Below are 18,424 nucleotides of genomic sequence, written 5' to 3'. Positions count from 1 at the left end.
ATCCATGCTCCTCAGAAGCAGAGACACTAAGGCTGGCTTTCCCAGGCTGCATCCCTGCCTCAGACCATCTAGTAACCCACATGTCAGGGGAATCAAGGGAATCTCCGTGACAGAGCTGGTTGCCTCCCCTGGGGCCTAAGGCTTTGCAAAGCCACAGATGACTGGGCTGCTGAGCAGGAGCAGAATATTTCGGGAGGCTGCAAACATGGAGGTCATAGGGGTGGGCAGGAAGGACGCCTGCAGGGACCATTGACGCAAGCACAGATTTTGTCAGAATTTTTTAGGACAGGAAAGGACCTAGGGGGATCAACTGGCCCAACAGCATTCAAACATGTACAGCAGTCACTGGGCACGGGGTTAGGTGTAAAATACCGATTTCCAGGCTTCACGGAGAACTTCTGGGGCCCAGGATCTCTATTTTTAATAAGCTCCCCAGATGATTCTGAGGCAGCCAACCATGTCTGCAAGTCTGCATTTGGAAATAATTGATTGAGACCATAGGATTTCCTTCTGTGTTTCTCAGAACCCTAGGGTGTCTTGGTGGGGAGCGAAGGAGGGGGAGCCTAATAATTAAGACTCTTGACTCACACACACCCCCACTTTTCCATTTTAATCTACTTTCTATATTGAGATTCTAAGTAAGTTTCACATGAAGACAGGGTCTCCCAACTTTAGGAGGTTTGGACACCACTGTCCATCATCAATACCTTCCTTTCTCAGATGAGGAAGCTGCTGCTCAGAGAGGCTAAGTGACCTGCCCAGGGCCACACTGCCAATTAAGAATGAGGTGGAGCTAGAATCCAGATCTCTTGACTCCTCAATTCCAGCCCTCAGTGTGGTGTGTGTGTGTGTGTATGTACGTATCTTCCAGTCTCTCATTTGAGAAAGACAAAGGGGGTTGCAGCCCCTCTCTCACATCTGCCCATTTCTCCCACTCGGAAAAAGCAGTCTTATCTCCAGCCAGCTTCCAGAATTCCACCCCCATAGCTGGGTCCTCAGAGGCCTGCCGTGGGCACTGAGGTCACCTCCAGATGTTGTGGGGGGACAGCTGGCCACAGGCAGGCCGGTACCTGTAAAGGCTTCTTTAAGGCAACTGAAAGGGCGGGGAGAAAGAGAGCAGCACGTGGAGGGATTTTTTTCCTCCCCGACACAGTGAGAGGTTTTTCTTCTAGATGATAGGAACCTTTGTCAATAAGAAGCCTTTGGATTTGGGGATTTTGTGTTTTTAATTTTATTGTAGACAACTGCATTTCTATTTTTGACACAGCATTTAACTTGCAGATTTGTATGAATTATTAATGCCCGTCATGCGTGCAGAGTCACAGTGTAATGAGGCTGCAGCTCAGGCCCAAGGCCCCTCACAGGGAGCACGGTGGCTGTGGAGAGTACCGGGCAGAAGGTTCCCCCCTTTACCATCCTCCTTTGCCTCACTTTCTCCTTGGCCCCAGGTGGCTCCACTCACACTCAGGGCTCGTGAACAGGATTGCTGACCCACGTGATGTGTGTCCCACAGGACAGAGGCATGGCACAGAGCTGGAGAGGGGCCTCGAGAACCTCTGGCCCTGCAGCCCGCCCCCAGACATTCCCAGCTACCAGGCCCTGACTGTGCACAGGACATGCCACTTGCTGGGCCGTCATTTGTCCTTTTCAGGAGGTGCCTTTGCAAGTAGCAGGGGGCATGTTCCCTCTATTTTTCTGGGCTCTGCGACCTTTCAGAGGAGAGAGGCCAAGCATGAGTAGTTTGATGAGAGCAGGCACTGCAGAGAGATGGGGTGGTTAGAGGAGAGGTAATCAGCCCCTTCGGAGTCCCCAGTCTGATGGTGGAGGCTGGATGTCGTGTGCGGATGTGTGCTCACACACGTGCACTCAGAGGAAATAGCCGAGAGGTGGTGCCAGTGATTGGGAGGGTCAGACAGAGGTGGCGGGAGCTGAGGCTGCAGAATCATAGATGCTCAGGTCTGGGAGGGGTGATTCATGGGCTCCCATGCCCTAGTCTGGGGCCTGGATCTTTTTCTTAGCACCCGTACTAACCACACTACACTGTCTGTTGAGAGCCCCTGAGCCACCCTGGGACAGCAGTGATCATTAGGAAGGCCTTCAGAGGCTGGGTTGCCTCCATTGGCATGGCCTTTGCCATCTTGGCCTCCTCCTTTTTGAAGTTCTACTTGACCACAATTCTCTTAAAGTGGAGTTGGTTTCCAGACTCTGTCAAAGCCATTTGGTCCAGCCAGTTCTGAGGGGAGCAGACATGCCTCACCATGTCTCCAGCTTTGTACATGCCCCACAGCCCAAGCCCCACTGCAGCTGGAAGCTTGCGCTCAGTTGACTGTGAGATGGGTGTGTTAGCAGCTTGGCTGTCAGCATCACACCGACTAGGTGGCTCAAACAGCAGACTCAATTTTCTCGAAATTCTGGAGGCTAGGAGTCTGAGGTCCAGGGGTCACAGGGCTGATTCTGAGGCTTCTCTCCTTGCCTTATAAAGGGTTTCTTCTCCCCATGTCACCACCTGGCCTTTCCTCTGTGGTGTCTGTGTCCTCGTCGCTTCTTCTTACATGGACATCTGTCCTATTGCATCAGCATGACTCATTTCAACTTTGTTACCTCAGTAAGGCCCCTTACCCAGTCACATTCTGAGATACAGGGGGGTGAGGGTAGGATATATAAATTTGGGGGAGACATAGTTCAGCTCATAACAGCAGGAGAGAAGCCATAAGCCACAGCCCTCTCAAGCTGACACTTTCCCGCATGCATTCTCCCCCCCGCATCGCCTCAAAAAGCTGTCCTTCCAAACAGCAGGGGCTGATTACTTGTGTGATTCTCTCCCACTGCTTATATGAGGCCCCTGCCATGTGCTGCCTCATCAGGGGTCTGCTTGGCTTGAATTCATACTAAGCAAATCCTGCTCTTTAAGGCTCTGTGGTAGGTTCCGTCACATCCCTAATCTCACTTCATCTTCACCCAGACTAGGGGTTACCACTCCCATTTTAGAGATGGGGGAACTGATGCTCAGAACGACACCATGAATTGTCCCAGCACAGCCATCTGGGAAGAGGTAGAGTGGAGATTTGAGCCAGTTCTTGACTCTAAGGCCCATGTTCTTTCCACCACACCAGGCCACAGAATTTCCAAGGGACCCTGTCCCTTCAGACCCTGGGAACTCATGCCTAAGGAGAGGCCTAGGGACTCAGGAACCTGGGGTGCTGTGTGTGTGGGGGGGGGGTTATTTGTACATATGTGTATGGGCATTCACATGTATAAGTGTGTGAAGGTCCCATACTGCTCCGTGTTGGGAAGGTTACAGGTATAAGTGCAACCCTCCAAGAGAGCTCAAAATGCTTCCTCCAGATAAGATGTCCCTGTCCAGCCCAGGGCCAGGGAAGACTGACTCAAGACACTGGCCAGAGACTCCTCTTCCCCAAGGAATCCCTAGAGTTTATGGGGTGCAGTGTTTTCAGACCATGCCATGCCTGAGATAGCCCCTCCTCTGAGTGGCATCTCCCCTCACCCCTCCTCACATGCATATCTCACTCTCCTGGGGCTCTCCCTCTGCCCCCTCAACCTTCCCTGCCCTGCCTGCTTTCAGTCCCCTGAGCAAACCCTCATAATGTCCTAACTATGTGTGGGGGAGAAATCTCAGCTAAAAGTCCTCCCATTTAATTTGGTACAAGTAAATTAAATGATACTGAAAGATGACTTGGGCCTGGCAAGATTTTCCTGACTAGCTTCCTCAGGGTTAGCAATTATGGGTGCTTAATTGTTGTGTGTTGAACTAACTGATTAATTAACTGTAGGAGAATCCTTGATCTCTCTAAGAGAAATGACTACCCCTGGTGTGGGAGAAGCTAGAAAGGTGGCAGGAAACAGGAACAGGTTAAGAATTCCATTTGAGGGGCCTCCCTGGTGGCGCACCGGGTGAAGCACAGCACTATGAAGCAATCTGCAGCCTCTGCAGCATGAGTTCGATCCCCCAGCCGGCCAGAGAGGAACCCACATGGCGCAGCAGACCTCTCCTGTTGCGACCGCTGCTCCCCTCAGCAGTGTGTTTCGGTCAGTCTGCCTGTTCTGCTCCCTACTCTGTCTCTGGTGAATCCTCTCATCCCCTGAACCTCTGGCCTGTACTCCCGGTCTTGTATGCATAAAAAAAAAAGAGGGCCTCCCCTGGTGGCGCAGGCGGTTGAGCACAGCTCTGTGAAGCTGTCCGCAGCCTCTGCAGCGTGGGTTCAATCCCGGCTGGCCAGCGAGGGTCCCATATGGCGCAGCAGACCTCACATGGTGCGGCAAACCTTTTCTGTCACACCTGCTGTTCCCCTCAGCAGTGTATTTCGTCAGTCTGCCTGTTCTGTTCCCCGCTCTGTCTCTGGTGAATCCTCTCACCCTCCCGTGCATCTGGCCTATACCCGGTTCTTGTATAAATAAATAAATCAATCTTAAAAAAAAATTCCATATGAGAAAGACCTAGGTTTCAGAGGTGTAATTTCCAAAGTCACTTAGACCCACAAGGCTGTGACTGGGTGGGGGCAGGATGAGAAGTTCCCTGCCCCACTCATACCCCCCAAAGCCATCTAATACCTTTTGATTCCTGTTCTTTTGCATGTGACTGTTTTCCTCTTTCCACAAACTTTAAGGATCATTTCTTTATCCACAGAGATAGAAAAAGTTATAATAATAAGCCTAAGTGTGGGTCTTTTTTCATGTTTTAGACTGGATATTCTGTGGACCCTTTCCATTTGGAAACCAGTGCTTTTCATCTTTCCATTCTGGGAAATGTTCTTATGTTTCCCATTTAATTTTTTTAAAAAGATTTATTTATTTATACAAGAGCTGGGATACAAGCCAGAGCGCGGGAGAATGAGAGGATTCACCAGAGACAGATTAGGGAGCAGAACAGACAGAAGGACCAAAATACACTGCTGAGGGGAGCAGCGGGCAAGACAGGAGAGGTCTGCTGTGCCATGTGGGAATCTCCCTGGCTGGTCAGGAATCGAACCACACTGCAGAGGCTGCAGACAGCTTCAACCCACAGTGCTCAACCCGCTGCACCACTGGGGAGGCCCTCCCATTTAATTTACTCACCTTTGTTTTCTCAGTTCTATCTTCTGGAACTGCTGTTAATTAGGTGTCAGACCTCCTACGTTGAGCTTCTATTTCTGATTATTTTCCAAACTTTTTTCAATTTATATTTGTATTCTCTCATTCTACTTTGTGGGAGATTTCTTCACCTCTGCCTTACACTTCTTCTTTTGCAATTTTTTATAAGTCTGCCATCTTATTTTTAATTTTCAGAAATTCTTCCCTATCCTCTGGGTATCCCTGCTACACCACTCTAACTCTTCATGAATTCAAGATCTTCATACAACTACCTAAGGATATTCGTTTTCATGATGATAGAGGTTTTTTTTCTTCTCTGTCTGAATGTTTTCTCTGCCTCTTGCATAGCTGCTGTTTGCTGTGTTCCTTCCACCTGTTTCTCTGCCTTGTTCTTCATCTCTCATGTCAGAGCCTTATTTCAAATATCTGGTGATCCTAGCCCACCTGTTCATGTTTTACAAGGAGCCTCAGAAAAGTCAACTGGAAGCTGCAAGGTTTGGGGAGTTGCCAAGTTTGTCAACTTAGGGAACCCTCAAATATTAGTAATTATAGGTCTTACGTCTTGAGCTCGTTCATGTTCCCAGAAAGGAACACTGCCAGAGGGTACCTGGTCTGCTCATCAGCATTCTGAGAGCAAAGGGGCCGATGGTTCAGCAGGCAGAGTTCCACAGCATCCCCCACTTCTCTTGGCACCCCCAATCCCAGCTAAATATTCCTGTGTCCAGAGTCTATGTGGGTCAACCTCTCTGTAAGTAAACTGACAGCCTCTGTCAGACTTGGGTAGTTACCTGGTTATTATTAGATGTGGGGGCAGAGATCTGGACCCTAATTCCTTCTTTTATTAACTTTCAAATAGTTCTACTTTTCACTCTACCTGCCCCTTGCACCTCCAGAGGCTCCTGGTATCTGGGATTTCTGAGCTTTTCTGAGTTAAAAAGCTGCCTGCTGCCCTCTCACACTCTCTCTGCAGACACCAAGCATTACTGTGAGAGCAGAATCCCGAGCTATTACTGCGCCATCACCTGCATTTCCATCTTCTGACTTGTAACATCTCTCGTCCTCTACAATCTCCCCTCCTGTCCTTCCCCCTCGCCCCTTTGCTCTTGTGTTGGCTGGATTTGAGACATTGACAGCAGTGTGTCCTGGAGTGCATTTGCAGACCACCAAGTTCAATCAGTCTCTTCTCAGCACCCTATTGGAGTCCAGCCTGAGAGCACTTCGCACTACATACTTGACCTGTTTTTTTGTCTCTCTCCCCAGTACACTCAGAGGAGAATTGTCTTATTCATTTTTTTAATCCAGAGTCTAACACAGCACCTGATATAAAACATGCACTCACTAATTGTGTGCTGAATAGCTGGATGAGCAAATTGGTCTCAATCTCCTTCATCTCTAAGATGGGGCCTTGGAGCCATGAGGTCCATCGTTCTCTGCTTCTGTGATTGGGGAGAAAGTCCCATGGAGTGATGGAGTGAATGGGGTGGCTCCTGGGGCTGGAGCAGCTGGGCCACTTCTAGGAGGGTGTCACCTCAGGTTTGCATCTCAGAAGCAGCACCCATGTATCTGCCCTCCTCTGTTGCAGGGAGCAGTGTGTGCCCAGCCCTGTCCACCAGGGACATTCGGCCAGAACTGCAGCCAGGACTGTCCTTGCCACCACGGAGGGCAGTGTGATCACGTGACTGGGCAGTGCCACTGCACAGCTGGCTACATGGGGGACAGGTAAGGATGGTGCTGACCGTTGTCCTTGCTGTTCATGTTGCTTGTGTTCACAGCAGCCTTGCAGGGAATACTAAGGTATGCCAGTCCAAGGAAGGGCCAGCTTTCCCCTCCCTTTCTCAGAAAGCACTCTGGGTCCTCCTGCCAGGGAGATCCAGCAATTCAGCTTTCCTGGCCCTGGGCCTAAAGAACATAGCCCTCCCTGAGCCCGGTGACCTGAACCCTGAACTTGCATCGACTTAGCTCAGGAAGGAGTTGAGTACCTACCACCCATTCTGGCTTCTGCCCTCCAGAGGGAGGCAAAGGTCATCCAAAGAAGCTGAGAGTGTAAAATGAGCTGGTACATTAGCACGATTTCTTCTAGAAGTGGATTTTTATTCCTTATTTGAGTTCAGTCAAAAAGATACACCACTATGCATCCTTTAAAGGCCTCTGGCCTGAGAGCAGACTGCACAAGGGCTCCAGGGTCCTGGAACCAAACCAGCCTGGCAGAGTGGATAAGCCTCAAAACACATAACTGAGGAATGACCAATGTGCCCTTTTGACACAGTAGGAAGACGGAGGCCCTGGTGAAAGGCTAGGTATCGTGGAAGTGGGAGGAACAACTAGCTCACTGATGGTGAGTGAATTCAAAGCTGGACAAAGACATTCTGCCCACAGACCCTGGCCTAGCCTATGCTCACCCCACTCTCAACCACATCTGCCTTCAGCAGAGGAAAGGGCTGTAGAGGGGGCTCTCACCCTCTGCAACTCAGGCTCTGGATTTTGTTACTCTGTCCTGACAAGATGTCAAGGAACATTTGTTAGTCATCCCCCTGCCTCTCCTGCCCAAGGAACATAAGATGGAGGAACAGAGATCGAGGGTGAAACAACCTTGATAAGTCCTTCCTGCTGGGACCAGCAGAGTGAAGCTGCTCCAACTCCCCCTGGAGTCAGCTCCAAATCCTTAGTGAGGCCCAGAAAAGAGATTTTCCATTGCTAGCCTTGGGCATGCTTCCCTCTCATCCAGAGTCTTTTAGGCCAGATGGGATCTTTTTGTGAGCCAGTGTTCATCTATGTGAGTGTTCATCCATGTAGAACTGGGGTGCCATCCCTCCCTGACATCTGTCAGAGACTGGGTTTCTGGGGACTCAGCGGAAGGAAGAACTGACCCCCTTCCCATCCTCACCATCTCCTGCAATAAAGAAATCCACAGGATGAGCCAGCAGGACCGGAACCAGAGACCCCAGGACCAGAACAGGAGCTCTTCATTTGGGTCCACTTTCATATGAACAGGAATACAGCCCACTTGTTGGAGAAGAGCAGGTCCCAGGCTCCATCTAGCTGGATGCAGTCCTACCTTGCTGACTCTTGACTGTCACTGTCAAAATGTCGCAAATGGGGAAATAATCCTAATCCTCCTCCTTGTTGGGGCCTGACTCATGATTGTGGGTCTCAGAAAAATCCTCAAAGCCTCAGGGCCCTCCAGCAAGCTTTGCTAATCACTACAGCGAGTTCAATAGGAAGAAGATTGGGTAGCATTTGGGTTTCCCCCCTAAACGGGCTGCCTGGTGTTTAATATTTTGTAAAATTACCTCCATTAATTTTGTAGGTGACAGCTGCATTAACCCACCCCAAATCATCGCAAGCATATTAAAGTTGAGTGGGTATAATAATGTAGGCCTCCCCGGATAGGCAGAATCCAATGCAAATTAAACACGAAACGTAACGAGGGCTTTGCAGCTCATTTTGTAATTTAATTGAGCAATGTATCTGGTTGTTAATGGTAATATCGGACACATTAGATTGATATGTTGCAAAGGAAGGATGTTTAAGTAGAAAACTAATTCCTGCTGTGATTACCCTTCTGTTCCACAGACCCCGTTATTAGCGTGCTTTGTGTAAAATTCATTAACAGTCGTTGCTTGATCTCTAAATAAATAAGTTGTTTAAATTGTGAGTAGGAAAAAAAAACGAGGCTGATTATGTAAATGGATTAGGTTGTCAATATTTCATCTGCAGATTCTTTTTCTGGGGCGAAGGAGTCAGTCACTTCATAAATATGGAAGGAAAGGGAAGCACCCTTCATTAGGGTACAGGGCCTGCCGACCTGTGGATGGGAGGGAACCGGAATGTTCCAGTGAAAGGGAGGAAGAGTCACGCGTCTCCAGCTTGCACTCCTTCGCCTAACATCTGAGGCGTCCCAGAAGAGCCAAGCTCAGCGACTTTGGGGGAAATTCTGAGGCTGAACAGGGTCAGGCAGTTCAGATAGTGACCTTCCCCCTCTTCGGTGCCCTGTGTCCTCCCTTCGGCCTCAGGTCCCTTCCTCCACCCTTCTCCCATTTCTTTTCCAGACATCCCTTCCTTGCTCCCTCTCTTTTCTGTTATTTACCCTTCACAAGACCTCAGGTTGATAAAATGTAGCAAGATTTGCAGGAAAATGCTCTGAGGTTATCGCGGCCTCTTGTGACTGTATGAACCTCAACTGCTGCATCTCAGCTTCCTCAACTCCAAGGGAGGGCGACGAGAATGCCTGCTGCTTGGGGAGTTGGGGGCAGGCTTTGGGCCTGAGCAGCGGGGAGCTGCTGGCACTGAGGAGAGTGAGTGGCATCTTCCTGGCCCTCAAGGCCAGGCCGCAGTTACCCTCCTCCACTTCCCGTCATTGTGGATGCAAGACAACAATGACAGAGCAAAGACAGAGACACCCCAATACAGTTGCCGAAGCTCATGCCCCACACAGGGGCTGCTTTTATTCCTAGGCACCCTCGGGCTGGCCTTGGCACATCACTGGGGAGTGGGCTGCTCACCCACAGATGGGCAGCTGAGATCACGCCAACACAGAGCCTCCCTGTCCTGTCTGTGGAGAACACTGATTCCAACTGAAGACTCCCCAACATTTAATAAAGATGCTAGGGCTGATTTTTTTAAAGGTATTTTACTACCGCCTCCCACTTCTACCTCCCAATTATTGCAGAAGACAGAAGAAATCTAGAAAATGGGAAAATATGACAATGAAAACACTTGGTAGACTCTGAGGCAAAAGATCAGAAAGACTCTGTTATGAGAACTACAGAAAACAGTATTAGCAAGTGAATAATCATAGTACATCTTACAAAGCCCTCTCCTGTGCTGACATTACACACAGTCTTATTTACTCTTTAAACAACCGGGGGAGGGTTATTACCATCCCATTTGATGGGGAGGAAGCAGATGTCAGCACGGCGAGGCCGCTCTCCACTCTCTGGCGCCATTGAAACAGTGTGCAAACACAGATAATCCAAACCCCCAGTCCAGGGGCCATTGCCGTTTGGAGTTACCCATCTCTTTACCCTTTATGCCCCCAAGTTCACCCCTTAACTTGTCTGAGTTCAGTTTCTTCACAATGAATGTGCTTGTCCTTGAGAAATAGCCCTGGGCTGGGTGGGGTGCCAGGCATGTCCAGGGGCTACTGGCCACAGAAAGACCAGAAGCTGTCCATGAAATTGAACAATTATCTTTATGCTGGGAGCTCTGAGTACCAGCCACGAAGGCATGAGGGAGACCTAGTCCTTCTATGGGGTTTACAAGCTGATGGCAGAGGCTCAGCTGCTGCATCTAGGGGACTCCCAGGCCAAGAAAGAGAGAAGCAGCCCCTGACCAGGGGATTCCCCAGTCTGATGAGTGAGGACATGCTTCTACTTGGGAATTCCCCACTGGGAGAGGAGACACAGCTCCCTGTATGGCCAGGGTGACTACCTATGTATCTGCCCCAAAGACGAAAAAACAGACAATGAGTAGAAAAGAAATGACCACATTTCATCAAGTCTAACATGCGTCATTATGTTAGACACTGTGAAAATGAGAAAACTAATAATTATGACCTGCCATCAGTTATAAGACTGATTTCAGAGATGTTAAAATATATTTTTAAAACATAAGATTTAGTGTTTAATGGGTGTGGAGAGTCGGTCTGAGAAGAGGAAAAGGTTCTTCTGGAAGTGGGTGGTGGGGATGGTTGCACAACTGAGTGAATGTAGTTAATGTCAATGAACATTTAAAATTGGGAAATGTTACATGTTTTGCTATAATCAAATATGAAGGGGGAAAAAAACACAAGGCCTAGACTATGAAATATGGTGGTACAAACTTGGCTAGGGAGCTCAGGAAAGCAGGAAAGCATGAAGGGGGAGCTGGCTGGGGTGACGAGTCCAGGCCACTTCCTGGGAGAGGAGCCGGCAGGGGAAAGGAGGCTGCGAGGCGGGTGGAGCACACCAGCCCAGGTAGAGCAGCAGCATGTGCTGAATGCATCTGGAAGGGCAGGTGAGGGGCCTCCACAGCCTCAGCCCCGCTCTGCTGTCCTGCAGGTGTCAAGAGGAATGCCCCTTTGGGACCTTCGGCTTCCAGTGCTCACAACGCTGTGACTGCCACAATGGGGGCCAGTGCTCGCCCACCACCGGCGCCTGCGAGTGTGAGCCTGGCTACAAGGGCCCCAGCTGCCAGGAACGACTGTGCCCTGAGGGCCTGCACGGCCCAGGCTGCTCCTCACCCTGCCCTTGTGACCCCGACAACACCATCAGGTAGGAGCGGGTATGGGTGAGCCCAGAGATGGGGCAGGGTGGGTGCTGGTGAGAAGGGGACTTTCCAGGGCACAGACCCCACCTCTGGCCATCCAGACAGAGTGGAGAAAGAGTTGTGACCTCACCATCACCTTTGCTAATCACTTTGAGGTAAAGAAGGCCAGCAGGACCACAACCCAAGTCACCGGGTGCTGGAAATAGGCCAACCTGAGAGGCCACCCATGGGAGCAAGGAGGGGGCTTGGTGACCCTTGGAAGCAGGGTGGGGGTGCCCCAGGCTCTGAGGGCACTATCCTGGAGAACATTTCCTCTCTAGGTACTCTGCACCCTACCAAGCCCTCCCTAACCGTCAGAAACCCAGAGATAAGTCCACCAAGGGAGAATAGGGGCTTGAACCACAGGAGGTCAGTTCTAGAAGGGACCTTATAAATCAGTATGACTCACCCTGGGGCCTGCAGAAGCTGTCCCTGTGGGCTCTGGCTAGGGTCAAGGAACAGGGAGGAAAGAGGGCAGGTGCTTGGCTTGGGGTCAGCTCTCCCTGTACCCTATGTCCTTGGGATTTGGGAACACCTGGTCTGAAGCTGGCCCCATGCCTGCTTCCAGAGGAGGCTGAATGGGGAAAGCAGAGAAACCAGAGCCCTGGGCTCCCTTTCCTGCTCCCTTCACTTCCAGCTTCCTGCATCCTGCACCAGCTGGCCCCACCCTCTGGTAAGGAATGAGCCCCAGATAAATGCCTCCACTGCCCTTTGGTTGTACACCTCTATCTGGGTGGGGGAGTGATGGGGAGTCTCCCTTTCCCATGAGGCCGCACCATAGTTCAGGAGGACTGGCTAGTTCAGGAGGACTAGGCCCACTCTGGGCAGTGGGCCTGCTGCTGATTGCCAGCCAAAGAGAACTCGGCTCTACAGCCCTGGCACTGGGGCAGTCATGATTTGGCCTCAGCCCCTCTTCGTTTCCAGAGTTTGAGTCTCCATAAAATCACTGTCCACTGCAAGCAGCTGTATCTTAGCAAGTTTTATGGCTTAGATGGAATGGCCCTCGGTCCTTAGTCCCTACAGCTGAGTGACTGTGAGGTGATGCCCACCAGCACAGAGAGTTGGGATGGAGACTGCCGTGGAGTCACAGAACTGTCCTTTACATGACCTGAGCACCCAGTTTCTCTGTTACTCATTCAGTGAATACTGAGAACCCACAAGTCAGTCAGCCCTCAGGATCAGGCCTGGAGCAGTCACACACACTGGGCACCTGTTACCACATTCTCCAAAGACAACACACCACCTGAAGTGAAGCACAACTTTATTGTATAGGCTTTTTAAAAAGGAAAATGCTATCAACTGAATCATGATGGATCACTAATTGTATAGCACACCCAATGTCAGAGATGTGAAAATATGGGAGAAAGTGCAGCTTAGAATTGGCAAAATCTATGTGGCTGTGCATGCTGGGTCCCAACATGTGACCAAATAACTGTAACTCGGGGTTGTGTCTAGAAAGAACTACAGAAGATTGCTATTCTGATCTTGGAAGGCTTCCTGGAGGAGGTGGCCTCTGGGCTGGTTCTGGAGGGCAAGGTGAACACTCCAAGGCGTAAACATGGGACTCCTGCATGGCTGGTCAGGAGACAGGACCGATGCTTCAACCTCTTCCATGGATGGGGGACAGTCCCAGGATTCCCACCCCTGCTGGGAAACCAAGGGAGGACCCACTCAGGGATAGGAAGCAAGGCTGCTGCTGAGTTTCAAGGCAGGGAGAGTCCCTTCCACTGAGATCCAACCAACCCTCAAATTAAAGAGCTATTGTTTTCCTCCCGTGCCTGAGCAGCCGTGCCCTGCATAATTTATTCTTCCTCTGAAGGAGTCCTCGATGCATTATTAATCTGGAAGGACTCCCTCTTCTCCGTCGCTAATCTCAGCCCATCCAATATTGATGATTATTTGCTTTACTGTCTTTAATGCGTGTCATGTTTCAGGGATTGGGAGGCATAGCTGTTCTTAGGAGAGGGGGGGTTCCGCGCTCCTCCTGTGCTGGGCTCCTCAGTGTCTTCCTGCTGGCTCCACACAGGGAGCCTTGTCACAGCAGCCTCCTCAGGGCAGAGGTGGCCCCACTTGTGCATCCCTGTGGCCTCGGTGTTGCACTGCACCTGGCACAGAGTAGGCCTTCAGTAAAAAGAATCACTGAGTTCACCTTAAACAGTCCATTTCTTCAGGTGCTTCTGCTCCTGAGTTGATGTCTGCCTTTTTTTGTTTAATTTTCCGCCCTTCTCTTGGCACACTGCCCCAGTGACTGAGCCCCCCACACTCAGTTTTTGTTCAGTCTAATGCTTGGTTTCTCAACTTCACCACTACTGACCTTTGAGGCTGGGTAATTCTTCATTGCGGGGGCTGCTGTGGGTGCTTTATCACATCAATCTGTATCCCCGGCCTCTACCCACTGGATGCCACTAGCAACACCCTGCCCCCATGTTCTGACAACTAAAAGTATTTCCTGGGGCAGGCGGGGAGTGGGGAGCCAAATTACCCAAGGTTGAGATCCTCTGGGCTCTTGTATCTTGCAATACACTTGACTTTGTTCTCTTGGGCACAGACAACAGCACCCTAACTCTGATTGGATCCAGGTCACAACTCTCTTCCCCTGAGTTCGTGTCCCTTTAGAAACCTCTTGGGAAAGAGAGCGCTCCCACAACGCCTAATCCCACTCAGTTAAGCTGCAGGAACTGGGTGGCACCTGGGGCCCCTGAGTCCTGGTCTCAGTCTCTCTCTGAGCTGTGTCCTGATACCTGTCCTCTCTCTATGTCTGTTTCCTAATCTGCCCATCACTTTCATCAGCCCAATGCGGGAGAACTTCCCTTGTGGTCCTTGAAAATGAAACTTCCACCCAACTCTCCAAGAGGTAGAGCATGGATTCCCCAGGAGCCTAGCCTCATTCCTACCCCCCACTCCAACTTCTGCAAGAGCTTACAGCAGAGCCCTAAAAAGAGGGCTTGCAATACCTGAGCATCTCTGCTGGGACACAGAATACTCCCAATCCCCATCCAAAGAAATCCAGACCTCATTCACCCTAGCCTCTCTCTGGTTTTGCACTTTTGGAGAGGCAGCTTCAAAGAGGTCAAATTCATATGCCCCATAGAAGGAAAAAGTAGCCAGTGAGATTCCCCAACATCCCACTCTCTTTGTAGCACATACAAAGAAACCACCCTCCCTCCTAAAGGAATAACCTTGAGAAAGAAGCATGGGGGTCAGTTCTCTTATGGGTCCCCGCCACAATTGGATTGTCATAGACAAATTCCAGCAGCATGATCGTGTATTACCTTTGAAAGATTTGATTTAGCCAACAGATGCAGCATTGATAGAAATCTCAGAGCAGCCGACAGAAAGGCAGAGAAATCCCCCCCGAAAAGACTCCTATATTGTTCAGCTTTCGGCTCCTATTAACTTGTGATTAATCTATGTCTGGAGAAAATAAGGAGGAGGGGTCCTGGGAGAACTAAACAAACCCTACCAGCCTAAACACCAGAACTGTGACTTTTGCCTGAGCCTAACCAGCAGTCGAGTGCCTGCCAGGTGACCCCAGGAAATGGCTTATGCCACCTGGGGAGAAGAGTTGGAAGCAGGGAACACATGGGGAAGGTGGCTGTGGCAGCTTGGTGCTTACAGTTCTCAGTCATGGTTGCTCAGTCAGCAGTCACTCCCCACCCTCTTTTCAGAGGATTTGGGAGATTTTACAGTATATAACAAGTAATCAAACTATGACAATGGAATGCTCGTTTTTTAAAATAGAACTTTTTTTAAAAGATTTATTTATTTATGCATACAAGAACTGGGGTACAGGCCAGAGGTTTGGGAGGTGAGAGGATTCACCAGAGACAGAGTGGGGAACAGAACAAGTAGGTAGACCAAAGTACACTGCTGAGGGGAGCAGCGGGCGAGGCAGGGGAGGTCTGCCGCGCCATGTGGGTTTCTCCCTGGCCGGCCGGGAATTGAACCGGCACTGCAGAGGCCGGCAGACAGCTTCACAGCTCTGCGCTCAATCCGCTGCGCCACCAGGGAGGCCCTAAAATAGAACTTTTAAGACATGAAAGGAGAAAGAAAGAAAAGATTTCAGATTTGGTCTTGAGCTTTCTGGTTCTCAGAGTATAAAGTAAAATCAGCACCAGTGCATACCTCTAAGCAGCCAAAGGCTAGCAGCTGAGGCACAACACTGCAGGGGGGTGGGGGGTGGTGAGAAGGGATACTAGAAACCCATGCTGGTGAGCTTCCTGGTAGTAGACTCGCAGGGTGGTGTTCCCGCCAGAACCACTATCTGTAATGCAAGAATCTGTGGGTGGGAAGAGCAGAGAGTCACTGAGACACTTTAGAAACTCTGGGGCTTACCCCCTGGGTCCACGCACATCAGTCTCCACGACGGTGACAGAATCAGTCCCTCGAACCCTAAACCAGAACCTCAAAGGAGGTCCCTGGGAAGTTGGCACCCAGAAAGTCCATGCCTAAGAGCTGCGCTCAGAGCACCAGAGAGCAGTGCCACACAACTATCTGAGGTCCACCAAGCAGGAACCCCCTACCCCTGGTACCTGTGAGGCCACTGTCTACCCTTACAGTGCTTGGGGCTCAGGAAGGATCTATTCTGGAACCCCAGAGGCCAGGAAGTTTTCAGTCACTCATCCCTCAAACTCATTCTTCGTTTTCATATCATTATAATCTTTATTGCTCTGCATCTGTGTATAAGTATAATAGCTGATCAGCTTGGGGGAACTTAGAGAATACATAGAAATTTAAAGAAAAACTTAGAATCACTCATAATTATTCAACCCAAGGGTGAACACAAAAGTCATTTCATTGTAATTGGTTCATTCTTCATGCACATCTGTATCTATATATCTCTGTCTTTTTTTTCTAATTTTAGATTTTGACTTTGTTTACAATTTGCTTGTTTCATTTAGTCTTATATCATTAAGTAGTTTGGAACACATTTGCATATTACTCTAGTATTCCTTCATTTGTCCTGATTCATTCAACCAGTGCCCTGTTCTCAGAGGCTGCATGAGGCAGTGGACAGAATAGCTTAGAATCCCATCTCCTACTGGCCTAGCTGTATGACCTTGGGCAAGTCACATAACCTCCAAGTGCTGTCTGTAAAATAGAGCCTCTACTGCCTAACTCACCGGCTTATTTGAAGATTAGAAATACGTGTATAGAGTGCCTGCTGCTTTAATAGCCTGGTCACATATTATTTATTATTATTTAAATTGCTTCCATTTCCCTCTGTTATAAATAATGCTTCAGGGAACATCTCTGTGCATAAATCTTTCTCCACAACTATGATTATTTCCTTAGGATAGATTCTTAGAAATGGAATTATGAGACCAACGGGTCTGAATATTTTTACAACTCCTGATATATAGCCCCAAATTGTTTTCCAGAAAACTTCACCAGCATTGAGTGTCGTCCCTTTTTTAAAATCCTTACTGTTTTGATAGAGGAAAAGTGGTATTCAGTTATTAGTTTGACTTGATGATTAATGAGCCTAAATATTTTCCCAAATGATGATTAGCTACTTGCACTTACTATTCAGGAACTGTCTGCTCCTGTCCATCCCTCATTTTGCATAAGAAAATCAGAGCTCCCAAAATAGATTCAGTTTGGCTGGGCTCCACACAATTAGTTTGTTCATTAATTCATTGGCCAAATATGTACCGAGAACCCCCAGTGTGCCATGGGCTCTTTTGGGCCCCGGGGTGCAGCACAGAGGTGAGCTTGCTGGACAAAGGGCCCTTCCCCATGGAACTGCCACCCGGTGAGGGAGATAGATGACAAACAAGGCCACAGACATGGAAAATCAGTACACCGAGTGAAAGTACTGTTCATCCCTAAGTATTTAATCGGGCAGTGAATATGAGCCAGGTGCTGGGGAGCCACTAAGGACCCCGGAAGACAAAGTCCACGTCCTTGTGGAACTTAGCAGAACCAAGACTTGTACCCTGGCAAATCCTGCCAGCCTTGAGCATGCAACTCCGGACCATGTCCCCTGGGCAGTACTGTGAAACAGGGAAGCAGGGGACACAGGAAAGCTGAGAGGCTTGTCTCTGCCATCCAGCACCTTGTCTGGAATGTTAGTCTACACATCCCCAAAATAGAGGTCAATTGTGGAGATTTACTAGGGGAATGGCTGTCATGGAGGGGGGCTGGGGATGCTGAGAGAACAGCAGACCACAATGCAGGTCTGACCCTTCTGAAGGAGAGAGAGAAGAATGGGAGGCTGGTGGAAGAGGCTTAAACTAAAGCACAGTTTTGTTCATTTGTTTTCTGAGGTAGAACACCAAGTTTGGTAGGAAAGATTTTTTTTTAATTGAAGTATTGAAATAAAGCCTTTCCCCTCCTTTTATTTTTTCCTTACATCATTGTAGTCTCCACAGTTCTCCTGTCACCATATCACCCATGAACCATCACCAATTCTCTTGTGCAGCACAGTTTAAGAAAGTTAAGCAAGAGGAGAAGTCTTTAAAGTCACCCATAAAGGAGTCCCAGATCTTCAAGAATGTGCCAACCTTAATACCATGCTGTGCTCTGGCTGGAAACAGCCCATGGGGAGGGCAGCCTCTGAGCAGATGTACTGATAGATTTCAGACACAGCAGCTGGGACTCTTGATTAATTATGCAGAAGCTCTGAGAAGCACATGGTCTCCACTCCCGATATCCCTTCTGATCATGAATGATCACAAATAGGTTCCATCAGAGACCTCTGCCATCCAGAGGGTGCCCCACATTCTAGAGGCCATGTCAGCAAACCCTGCTTCCAGACAAGTGGTCCTTTCTCTGGCCTGCAAAGATCAGGGGTGGAGAAGAGCTTGTCATTATTAAAGAGCCCTCACGAAGCACAGATGGAGGGTGTCCCCTCCAAAGCAGACTTTGCCAGAGAGGAGAAGCCACATCTGCCTTGCATTTTAACTCTACAAATGTTTGCTGAGTACTTCCAATATGCAGAGCCATTGGGTCTCACTACTAGCTTCTTGTGCCTGCCCCCACACTAGGCATCCACCTTGAGTGAGGAGAGGGTGAAGCTCTGGACCTCATGGTCCATAAAACAAGGGGC

At 49.5% G+C, this 18,424-nt stretch overlaps 1 protein-coding gene across 3 annotated transcripts in view; it reads left to right on the top strand.

The window, feature by feature from the left end:
- MEGF11 (multiple EGF like domains 11) overlaps positions 1 to 18,424 on the top strand; it is a gene marked incomplete at both ends in the record, with an annotated part of 211,858 nt that overhangs the window by 140,526 nt on the left and 52,908 nt on the right. For all 3 annotated transcript variants that reach the window (XM_084239762.1, XM_084239761.1, XM_084239763.1), the window contains 2 exons: positions 6,671 to 6,807; positions 11,127 to 11,339. In XM_084239762.1, the coding sequence (XP_084095888.1) occupies positions 6,671 to 6,807; positions 11,127 to 11,339 (350 nt within the window). The remainder of the gene's footprint in view (positions 1 to 6,670; positions 6,808 to 11,126; positions 11,340 to 18,424) is intronic.

The sequence above is a fragment of the Talpa europaea genome (assembly GCF_964194135.1).
Source record: "Talpa europaea genome assembly, chromosome: 8".
NCBI lineage: Eukaryota > Metazoa > Chordata > Mammalia > Eulipotyphla > Talpidae > Talpa > Talpa europaea.
Note: the sequence above shows the minus strand (reverse complement) of the source record. Positions and strands in the feature narration are given on the sequence as shown.